The sequence below is a fragment of the Geotrypetes seraphini genome, chromosome 11, assembly GCF_902459505.1.
Source record: "Geotrypetes seraphini chromosome 11, aGeoSer1.1, whole genome shotgun sequence".
Classification (NCBI taxonomy): domain Eukaryota; kingdom Metazoa; phylum Chordata; class Amphibia; order Gymnophiona; family Dermophiidae; genus Geotrypetes; species Geotrypetes seraphini.
Window position 1 is genome coordinate 50,769,464 of NC_047094.1, and position 12,141 is coordinate 50,781,604.

The 12,141-nt window shown below is 42.0% G+C and overlaps 1 protein-coding gene across 4 annotated transcripts in view; it reads right to left on the bottom strand.

Annotated features, from left to right (window-relative positions):
* Nucleotides 1-12,141, bottom strand: part of CRAMP1 (cramped chromatin regulator homolog 1) — a 318,902-nt gene that overhangs the window by 183,258 nt on the left and 123,503 nt on the right. For all 4 annotated transcript variants that reach the window (XM_033963157.1, XM_033963155.1, XM_033963154.1 and 1 more), the window contains exon 10: nucleotides 67-1,305. In XM_033963157.1, the coding sequence (XP_033819048.1) occupies nucleotides 67-1,305 (1,239 nt within the window). The remainder of the gene's footprint in view (nucleotides 1-66; nucleotides 1,306-12,141) is intronic.

Sequence of the window (12,141 nt, forward strand, 5' to 3'; positions counted from 1 at the left end):
ACTGAAACTGAAATTTGGTTGGCCTCAACATTACATTAAAAAAATTTATTTGTACTATGTACTTACCGACTTTGGGTTAACCTCAGTGGTAATAAGGCGTAACAGACAGCTGAGCAGTCGTTGCTTATAAAAGGTGGCAGATCTAGAAGCACTAGTGTCTGAATTCTGCTCTCCAGAAGTCTGGGTTGCAGACCTTGAGCTCACTATCCAGTCATACTCCAGTTGCAGTTTGCTCGGCTTGCCTAGCATGAGGTAGACTTCAGCCAAAGTCAGATTTTCTGAGGACTGCAGATTCCAGCCTTCTTCTCGAACCTGCTGAGCAAGTTGGCTTGGATCCTCTCTAGGCTTTGTAGCAAGCTGTCCCTGAGATATAGGTGGAAGTAAGAAAACTGTCTGCTTCTCTTGCGAGTCCTCCACAGTTGCATCGGTTAACTCCCTAGTGCAAAGGTTGGGCTGTGTGCCCTGGCAGTTTGTATTTGTACTTTCAGTTGCAGCAGGGCTGCCACTGTTGGGGTAGGATGTTCCAGTTCCTGCTGAAAACGGTAAGTCAAGGTTTGTGGCCTCTGCAGACCCAGATGAGAGATCTGCAGGAGAGGCACTGGTGGTGGAGGAAGGGCCCTCCTTGACACACAAGGTATCAGTGGAAAAGCATCTCTCAGGCACAATCAAATCATGGCAGGACTTCATGTAACGTGGAAATGGGTCCAGCAGGGAGAGCTCCTCAAGGTCAGGGATTTTGGTACAGGGTACAGCTATTGTCATGGGGCCACAGGATAGTGTCTTGCTGCTCTCTGTGAGAGGCGACACTGTGCTCTGTTTATCAAGATGTTCATCAGAGTCTGAATGTTTTTCAAGAATGGGCAAAGTGCTAAGGTTAAGGGTTGTTCCTTCTGACAGCTCACCCTCAGGGTTGTTCTCTTCAGTGTTCTGCATACTATCCAATGAAAACAGAGCGGACTTTCCTAGTTCTGTAATGTTCTCTTCCCTCCCACTTCCTTTGCCCTCACCTGCACCCCTGGGATATTTCAATTGCACTCTTGCTGTTCCCTGCCCACTCTGTATTCCCAGGATCTGGGCAGGAGGTAGCAGGAGTGAGTCCTTTGTGTTTTGCTTGCACTTGCCCGTTTCCTGCCAGTGCACAGTGCAAAATGCCTTAGAGTGAACTACCCTGGCGACTCCAGGAAGTGGGGCAAAGGTAGAATTCTCTCCTGGGAAGAGATGCAGCTCCATTTTATCTTCAAATGGTTGTTCTTGTACATCCACATCTCTAATGTCCTGTAACTGATGTTCTTCTAGTGTTTTACGCTAAGAACATAAAGCGTCAAGGAAATGCTACATTCTAGGGAAAAAAGGAGGAAAGCAGCAGTGGTATTACTCTGTCTTGTAATTTTATTTTAGGAGAGCTATAAGATAAGGCTGACAGCTTTCCTAAAATAAAATTAATGATATAATTTTATCTGTTTAAAAAATAATTTACCATGATTTACTACATTGAAAAGTGTATGCATTAGTACAAGTGGCTTGAGAAGCAGCTGTCAAAAAGTATGCTCTTATTTAGTTGCTGGTAATGGGTATGTATGTGGAGGGAGAAAAGGGGTCATTAGAGATCACATGTCAAAAGTGATGTACATGAACTCTTGAGAAGAACAATAGATCAGTGGTGCTGAGATTGGCATTCAATGGTATTGACTGATTTCTGTGTCACAAGACCATATTGTAGTTTCAGTCTCTCAAAAGAATATAAAGTCACTTTCGCTGGGTTTTACTAAACGGCACAAGCGGTTTTTAGCACGGGCTGGTGAGATAAATGCTCTGATGCTCTTAGGAATTCTATGAACATCAGAGCAGTTACCTTATGGGCCTGCGCTAAAAACCTCCGTTTAGTAAAAGGAGCTCTTTGTGGTTCACTATATTATCTTACTGCCGCTCCTTAATTCAATTCCCTAGCAACAACATCTTTAAAGGATGAATAAAAATCTTAAATGTTTTAATCATAAATTTAGTAATCTTTTTCTGAACAATTGCTTACATGAAAGGATTATATTTTTTTTCAGAAGTATAGTGTACTCTGTACACAGCAAAAGATATAGTTGAAGGAAAGCACAGTTACTTACCGTAACAGTTGTTATCCAGGGACAGCAGGCAGCTATTCTCACAAGTGGGTGACGTCATCCGATGGAGCCTCGATGCAAATGCCTCACAAGCAGACTTGCTTGAAGAAACTCAAAGTTTCGAGTCACCCACACCGCGCATGCGCGAGTGCCTTCCCGCCCAGCACAGGGCGCGTCTCCTCAGTTCAGATAGCCAGCAGAGAAGCCAACCTGGGGAGGTGGGTGGAATGTGAGAATAGCTGCCTGCTGTCCCTGGATAACAATTGTTACGGTAAGTAACTGTGCTTTATCCCAGGACAAGCAGGCAGGTATTCTCACAAGTGGGTGATCTCCAAGCTAACCAAAGTGGGATGGTGGGAGAGTTGGCAACTTAGGAGAATAAATTTTGCAATACTGTTTAGTCAAACTGTCCATCCCATCTTGAGAAAGTATCCAGACAATAGTGAGAAGTGAAGGTATGAACTGAGGCCCAAGTAGCAGCTCTACAAATTTCCTCAATAGGAGTAGATCTGAGGAAAGCTACAGAAGCTGCCATTGCTCTGACCTTATGGGCTGTGACTTTACTGTGAAGGGGTAATCCAGCCTGGGCATAGCAGAAAGAGATACAAGCCGCCATCCAATTGGAAATGGTACGCTTAGAAATAGGATGTCCCAACTTGTTTGGATCAAAGGAGACAAAAAGTTGAGGAGCAGTTCTGTGTGGCTTGGTGCGTTCCAAATAGAAAGCCAAAGTACGTTTACAGTCCAGAGTATGAAGAGCTGATTCTCCAGGATGAGAATGAGGCTTTCAAAAGAACACTGGAAGAACAATGGATTGGTTGAGAAGAAATTCAGAGACCACTTTAGGAAGGAATTTTGGATGAGTGCGAAGAACCACCTTGTCATGATGGAACACTGTAAAAGATGGATCCGCAACTTACGCTTGGAGCTCACTGACACATCGAGCGGAAATGAGGCCAATGAGAAATACCACTTTCCAAGTGCGATACTTCAGATGAGCTTTGTCCATTGGTTCAAATGGAGGTTTCATCAGCTGAGTAAGAACTATATTGAGGTCCCAAACCACAGGAGGCAGTTTGATAGGAGGTTTGACATTGAAAAGTCCTTTCATGAATCTGGAAACCACCGGATGACCAGAGAGAGGTTTCCCTTCAATAGGCTGATGGAAAGCAGCAATTGCACTAAGATGGACTCGTATAGATGTAGACTTGAGGCCAGAATGAGAAAGGTGCAACAGATAGTCGAAAACTGAAGATAAGGAGGAATGTTGAGGCTCCTTATGATGAGAAAAACACCAAGTAGAAAATCTAGTCCATTTTTGGTGATAGCATTGTCTAGAAGTAGGCTTTCGTGAAGCTTCCAAAACATCCCTCACAGATTGAGAAAACTGGAGAGGAGCTATGTTGAGAGGAACCAAGCTGTCAGGTGTAGAGACTGTAGGTGGGGATGAAGCAGAGATCCCTGATGCTGTGTAAGCAGAGAGGGAAAAACTGGAAGAAGGTATGGCTCGCTGCTGCTGAGTTGAAGTAGAAGGGAGTACCAGGGTTGTCTGGGCCACCAAGGAGCAACCAGAATCATGGTGGCATGGTCGGTCTTCAGCTTGAACAGCGTCTTTTGAATTAGAGGAAATGGAGGAAACGCATATAGAAAGATTCGGCCAATCCAGAAGAAAAGCATCTGCCTCGAGGCGATGAGGAGTGTACATCCTAGAGCAGAACTGAGGCAGTTTGTAGTTGTGGGGGGCTGCAAAGAGGTCTATCTGAGGCATCCCCCACTGAGAGAAAATGTGATGAAGGGGCGTGGAATGGAGAGTCCATTCGTGGGGCTGCAGAAGACGACTTAAGTTGTCCGCTAAGGCATTGTCCGCCCCCTGCATGTAGACAGCTTTGAGGAAGGTGTTGTGGCGAATGGCCCAATCCCAAACTTTCAGAGCTTCTTGACAGAGGGAGGCAGACCCCGTGCCTCCCTGTTTGTTGACATAATACATGGCGACTTGATTGTCAGTTCGAATGAGGACTACACGGTCGTGAAGAAGATGCTGAAAAGCATTGAGAGCGTTGAAAATCGCCCTGAGTTCCAACAGATTGATGTGACACTGACGATCCGTAGGGGTCCAATAGCCTTGAGTACGGAGACCATCGAGATGAGCCCCCCAAGCGTAAGTTGAAGAATCTGTCGTGAGAACTTTCTGATGAGGGTGTGTGTGAAAAAGTAAGCCTCTGGATAGATTGGAAAGAGAGCATCCACCAGCGAAGAGACTGTGTGAGAGCAGGAGTGACCTGAATGTGTCGAGTCAGAGGGTCGGAAACCTGCGTCCATTGAGATGCCAGGGACCACTGAGGTATCCTGAGGTGAAGTGTGGCAAAAGCAGTCACGTGTACTGTGGAAGCCATGTGACTCAGAAGAACCATCATGTGTCTCGCCGAGATGGAAGGGCGAGAGGACACTGCATGACAAAGATGGAGAAGAGCTTCCAGACGTTGTTGAGGAAGGAATGCTCTGAGTGTCCAGAACGGCCCCGATGAATTGAAGAGTCTGAGATGGCTGTAGATGGGATTTGGGAAAGTTGATTTCGAATCCCAGACTTTGCAGGAACCAGATAGTCCGGTGGGTCGCTACGACGACTCCTTGAGATGAGGAATCTTTGATGAGCCGGTCGTCGAGGTATGGAAATACTTGAAGACCATGGTTCCTAAGAGCTGCGGCCACCACAACCAGGCACTTGGTGAATACTCTGGGTGATGAGGCCAGACCGAAAGGAAGTACTCTGTATTGAAAATGCAGATTTACCCACCCGAAATCTGAGGTACTGACGGGAGGCCGGATGGATGGGAATGTGTGTGTAGGCCTCCTTGAGATCCAAAGAGCATAACCCGTTGTTCTGCTCGAGGAGGGGATAAAGAGATGCCAGGGTCAACATGTGAAATTTTTCTCTGACTAGGAATTTGTTGAGCACCCTGAGATCCAAAATAGGTCGCAGATCGCCCGTCTTCTTCAGAACAAGGAAGTACCGGGAGTACAAACCCTTGTTCTGCTGAGCCAGAGGAACTGGCTCGATAGCTCGAAGCTGAAGTAGAGCTTGAGCTTCCTGAAGAAGAAGGGCGGTCTGAGAGAGATTGGAAGGATACTCTTTTGGAAGATGTTCCGGAGGAACTTGATGGAATTGAAGAGAGTATCCCTCCCTGATGATGGAAAGGACCCAGAGGTCAGTAGTAACCGTCGTCCATCTGTGGTAAAAATGATGGAGACGACCTCTGATAGGGGGAAAAATGGAAAATGGCAGAACGACTGAGGTCATGCTCTGTTCTAGACAGTCAAAAAGGCTGAGGAGCCTTAGGTACAGCAGGTGGCTGAGGTTTTTGCTGCTTCTGGGGATGTTGCCTCTTGACAGGCTGACGAGTAGAAGGAGCCTGCTTTGGAGGAAAACGCCGCTGATAAATTTGAAGAGGAGCTGGCTTCGGTTACTGTCTGAGGATGGATGCAAAAGACTTCTCATGGTCCGAGAGCTTCTAGATGGCTGCCTCTATAGATTCGTCAAAGAGGTCATTGCCTGCACAAGGAATATTAGCCAGCCGGTCCTGCAGGTTAGCATCCATGTCGATAGTACGGAGCCAAGCCAGACATCGCATTGCCACAGAGCAAGCAGACAGCTCAAAAGCATCATAGGACGACTGAAGAAGTTGCGGCCGGAGTTGGGACAAGGATACAAGGACTTCTTGAAATTCAAAGTGCATACGAGAATCCAGATAAGGCATGAACTTTGGAAGAATGGAAAGAAAGAACTCAAAATAGGTGATGAAATGAAAATTATAATTGAGGACTTTGGAGGTCATCATCGAATTCTAGTAGATGCGACGACCAAATCTGTCCATCGTTTTACCTTCCCTTCTCAGAGGAACAGTGGCATACACCTGAGAAGGGTGAGATCATTTCAAAGAAGATTCTTTAGACTAGCAGGGACAACTAAAACAAGAGCTCATTCAGAAAAACTGAGAGGAGACCGATTCATAACGAATGCAAGGAAGTTCTTCTTCACTCAACGGGTGGTAGACACCTGGAACGCGCTTCCCGGAGAGGTGATAAGACAGAGTACAATTCTGGGGTTCAAAAAGGGACTGGATGACTTCCTGGAAGCGAAGGGGATAACAGGGTACAGATAGAGGTTTACCTTACAGGACATTGAGCGAATAGGGTATGGACATTTTAGGTTAGGTAGGGAAAACTTTCAGGTCATGGACCTGGAGGGCCGCCGCGGGAGCGGACTGCCGGGCACGATGGACCTCTGGTCTGACCCGGCAGAGGCAATGCTTATGTTCTTAAGATTCAACCAGAAGGGATTGGTGAGACAGTTGAGTATTGTCAAACCCCTTATGATGTACTGTCCTGTATCTAGAGTCCAATTTGCCTGGAACAGCTGGAATGGACTAAGGAGTTTCCAGACAGCGGACAGAGGTTTGATCCAAAAGCTTATGGAGAGGAAGCTTGAGAGATTCAGCCGGAGGTTCAGGGAGATGCATGGTCTTGAGATACTCCTTGGAGAACTTCAAGCCAGTATCAAGTTGAATATCCAAGTCAACCGCCATCTGACGCAGAAAAGATGAAAAAAACAGCTGATCTGCTAAAGTCTGGATGTCGAGACAGCTTGGTCCAGCGAAGAAGGAGATCTGGATGGAGAAAGGGAACCCACTGGGTCCTCGAGGTTCGGAAGCGGAAGGGTCAATGGAGGCGGTGGAGAAAGTTGAAGAAAAGGCTGCTTGCGATGAGGAGAGGCATGCCTGGATTAATGCTTCGAAGAATGCCTCGATCTATGATGCGAGGTGTGTCTTGAAGCAGGCCTCGATGATTGAGGAGAACGTGCCCCAGTCGAAGCCCCCAAAGAATGGATAGGGCTGGAGGCTGTGGAACGAAGCAGCGGAGGCTGAGAGGAGGAACCTCGATGCACTCGCAAAGACTCTGCTCCTTGCTTCGAGTGTGAGGGTTCCAATGGAGGCATTGGCAAAGAATCTGCTCCTTGCTGTCCATGCCTAGATGCCAGACCAGACACTTGCAGAGACTCTGCTCCCTGCAAAGAGTGTGCATAAGACTGAGACATAGGAGGCGGCTCGACCTCGCAGGAGACATAGAAACATAGAAAGATGACGGCAGAAAAGGGCTATAGCCCATCAAGTCTGCCCACTCTACTGACCCACCCCATTACGTCTGAGTACTAATGACCTAGTTCCTTAACTCGACCCTCGTAGGGATCCCACTAGGACGTCCCATTTATTCTTAAAGTCAAGCACGCTGGTGGCCTTGATCACCTGCTCTGGAAGCTTGTTCCAGTGATCTACAACCCTTTCTGTGAAGAAATACTTCCTTATGTCACTATCAAATTTCCCTCCTCTGAGTTTGAGCGGATGCCCCCTTGTGACCGAGGGTTTTTTGAGAAAGAAGATGTCTTCTTCCACCTCGACACGTCCCGTGATGTATTTAAATGTCTCAATCATGTCCCCCCTTTCCCTGCGTTCCTCTAGAGTGTAGAGCTGCAATTTGTTTAGTCTTTCTTCGTACGAGAGACCCTTGAGCCCTGAGATCATCCTAGTGGCCATCCGCTGAACCAACTCAACTCTAAGCACGTCTTTACGGTAATGTGGCCTCCAGAATTGCACACAGTATTCAAGTTTCAAGTTTCAAGTTTTCAAGTTTATTAGGTTGTTTGTTGAATCGCTTAATCAAATTTCTAAGCGATTTACAATAAAATATACACATATGAAAACGAAAACATTACATACAATTTATCAATTATAACAAAAACAAAGGGAAAGAGAGGGAGAAATACATTTTTTATAGTAAAGAAAGAACATACAGGGAAAACACATAAGGAATTTAAAAAATAAGTGAAAAATAATTGACTAGAATAACACTATATAATAAAATTTACTTAGTTTAAAAATGCGTCTTTAAATAAAAAGGTTTTTAATTCGCTTTTAAATTTCCCAAACACTTTCTCCTCCCGTAAAAACATAGGAAGCGCATTCCAGATCTGGGGAGCTGTACATGAGAAGATAAATTGTCTTCTTGTGCCTATTACTTTTAACGTAGGAATTGATAAAAGATTCCGTTCACTAGATCTTAAAGTTCTTTTAACAGAGTATGGAATAAGTAGTCTGAATAAAAATGCTGGAGTCTTATTTTCTAATGTTTTAAAGATAATAGTACATAATTTATGTGTAATTCTGTGTATGACTGGAAGCCAATGAGCCTTTTTAAGGAGAGGTGTCACATGATCGAATTTTTTAGATTTTGTTATTAATTTAATAGAAGCATTTTGAATAATTTGTAAACGTTTAATTTCTTGTAACGTAATTCCTGTAAATAATGAATTACAGTAATCGATTTTAGACATCACCAGAGAGTGAATAAGAATATTAAGTGCTCTAGGACAAAGGAATTTAGAAATGGATCGAATTTTCCGCAATCTATAGAAGGTGGTTTTAACAATACTACTAATGTGATCATGATAATTGAGTTTATTATCAAAAATTACTCCTAGAATTTTAGTATTTTTAACTAATTGAAGAGGAATATTTTGAATCATAATAGGAGTAACTAAAGAAAAGTTTTCCTTCCAAGGAAACAGCATAATGTTTGTTTTTTTAATATTGAGAGCCAACCTGTTTTTGTCCAGCCAATGATGAATTTGCTCCAGTTTCTCATTAATTGTCAGAATTTCATTTATATTGTTATTATTTAGAGGGTACAATAATTGAATATCATCAGCATAGGCAAAAACATGAAATCCTATAGATTGACATAATGTCAACAGAGGTGCCAAAAATATATTAAAAAGTAAAGGTGAAAGAATTGATCCCTGAGGAACCCCATATGATATTTGTGAAATAGAAGAAGAAGAATCATTGAAGATTACTGTAGATGTGCGATTACTGAAGTAAGATGTAAACCATGCTAGAACATCATCTGTAACCCCAATAGATTGAAGTCTAGCAAGGAGTAATTCGTGATCAATCGTATCAAACGCTGCTGAGAGATCAAGAGATGTTAAAAGCACCGATTGATGATGATCCAAGAAATATTGAATTGAAGTTGTCATACCAATTAGTGAATGTTCTGTACTATGGTGTTGTCTAAAACCGGTTTGATTAGGATGTAACACATTTGTTTGCTCAACAAACTCTGAAATTTGCTTAAAGACGATTTTTTCTGTTAACTTTGCTAAAAATGGAATGTTGGATATTGGTCTAAAGTTAGACAAATCATCATGATTGGCATTTTTATCTTTAAGAATAGGTCGAATAACGGATTTTTTCCAATCTAGAGGAACTGTTTGTTGTTTTAAACTTTCTGTTACTAATACATGAATCCAAGGTCCAAAGATGTCAAAGTATTTTTTAAGAAGAAATGGTGGTATTGAATCTGCTTTTGAACTTTTGATATTCAGAGTTTGAAGAGTAATTTCAATCTCCTTAAGGCTCGGTATTTTAAATTTTGAACATTTTGAAAATAATACATCTTGGTCAATCTGATCTAATTCCATTTGAACATTAGCATTATTAAAGGTTTTCCTTATGTTTGAAATTTTTTCATTAAAATAGTCAGAGAGTTCTTGGGCAGTGGGAATTTTACTATTTAAATCAAATTGTTTTTTATTATTTGGTGTGATATTATTGAGAATAGAATATAGAATAGAAGGGTTTTTAGCTTTAAATATTTTCTCTGAATAATATTTCATTTTTGTTTGATTTATTCTTGCTTTATAGAACTCTGAATGTTCTTTGAAAGATGTAAAATTAGTTTGAGTTTTATTATTCCTCCATCTTCGTTCAAGGGTTCTCAATTGTCTTTTGAGAAGTAAAAGTTCTGCAGAGAACCATGGATTACAAACTTTACGGGCAGAGATGGTTTTAGTTTGAATCGGACTCAAAGTATCTAATGTAATTTGGATAGCCATATTCCATTTATTGTATAGTTCATCTATTGCGCTAAGGGAGGATTCGGAGAGGTCAAGATCCCATGCCGCTTGTAGAGATTCGGATGAGAGATCCTTGAAATCTCTATAACTAATTTTTTGGCGTTTAATTTTATGGTCAATGCTATGGATATTATATGTTAGAGAGATCAGATAATGGTCTGACCATGGAACTGGAAGGCAATGATTAAATGTAAAATTATTCTTTTCTGAGAGAGGAACTAATACCGAGTCTATAGAATGACCTGCTTGGTGAGTTGCCTGGTTTATTAATGAACATAGATCTAATTGATTGATATAAGAAAGGATGGTATTGGTGAAATTATTCTGATGGTCCTCGAAATGAATATTAAAATCACCCAAAATTAGTGGATTTAAAGATGAACTACCAAATTCAAAAAGTAAAGATTGTAGAAGAACAATATTTTCTGAATTAACTGGAGGAGGTAGATAAATTAGTAAGACATCTATTTTGGGTTTTGAATGTATGGTAAGATGGAGATATTCAATTGAAGCATACCCTGTAGAGTTATCAACCTTTGTCACTAATGAGTCCCTGAATATTACTGCCAGTCCTCCTCCTCTTTTGACATAACGATGATTATATATAAAAGAAAAATAATTAGGACAAGCATATGAGAGATATGCTTCTTCACCCTCTGATAGCCAAGTTTCAGTTAAAAATAGTATATCTAAGGAATGATGCAAAATAAGATCTTTAATAAGATGATATTTAGTTTTAATTGAACGAGTGTTAATTAATCCTATGTTTAATGTTTTATATCTGAACGTTTGAGAAACTTTTAAGTTATTAGGAAGAGTTCCTTCAGTAGAGATTATTTTTAGATTAGAATTGTTATTTGGTAATTTAGTCGGTGTTTCAAATTTAATCGGTCTACGACCCCAAAAAACTGGAATAGAAGAAATTGGATCCTCCATTGTTCTCAATTCAAAATTAGAAGCACAATGAGTCAATTTCCTTGCTTCTAAAAAAAAAGCCCAAGAGAAAATGATTAAAATGAATATAAAAGGAAAAAAGATGCTAGTTTTCAATATTTTATTGCTTTTTTGTAATTTGTTATTTCCTTTAGAATGTTTAAGCCATAATCTGCACTGCAGTATCGCACAAAGGAGCGCATTAAGGAGCAGAACCTGCTCCTTAAGCGCGCTCCTTTGGCGCGCGCCGAAGGCGCGCGCCTTTGCGGCGTGCGCCGCAAAGTGGTTGAATTTAACTATCATGTACCGGAAGTTGAGGGGTGGAATCTGGAACGGGCCGCCGCTGCGCGGCGGCAGAGAAAGCACAGAGAGATCAGCTACGGAAAATAAAAGCAAGGTAACAACCTTAGTACAAATAAAATGAAACTGAAAATTTAAAATCATTAAAACAGATAAAATAAACGCTAAAAATTAAGTTGCTGTTCATGCAGTTGCTATCAATGCAAGTTAAAGTGCTGGCGTGCGCCGCAAAGTGGTTGAATTTAACTATCATGTACCGGAAGTTGAGGGGTGGAATCTGGAACGGGCCGCCGCTGCGCGGCGGCAGAGAAAGCACAGAGAGATCAGCTACGGAAAATAAAAGCAAGGTAACAACCTTAGTACAAATAAAATGAAACTGAAAATTTAAAATCATTAAAACAGATAAAATAAACGCTAAAAATTAAGTTGCTGTTCATGCAGTTGCTATCAATGCAAGTTAAAGTGCTGGCGTGCGCCGCAAAGTGGTTGAATTTAACTATCATGTACCGGAAGTTGAGGGGTGGAATCTGGAACGGGCCGCCGCTGCGCGGCGGCAGAGAAAGCACAGAGAGATCAGCTACGGAAAATAAAAGCAAGGTAACAACCTTAGTACAAATAAAATGAAACTGAAAATTTAAAATCATTAAAACAGATAAAATAAACGCTAAAAATTAAGTTGCTGTTCATGCAGTTGCTATCAATGCAAGTTAAAGTGCTGGCGTGCGCCGCAAAGTGGTTGAATTTAACTATCATGTACCGGAAGTTGAGGGGTGGAATCTGGAACGGGCCGCCGCTGCGCGGCGGCAGAGAAAGCACAGAGAGATCAGC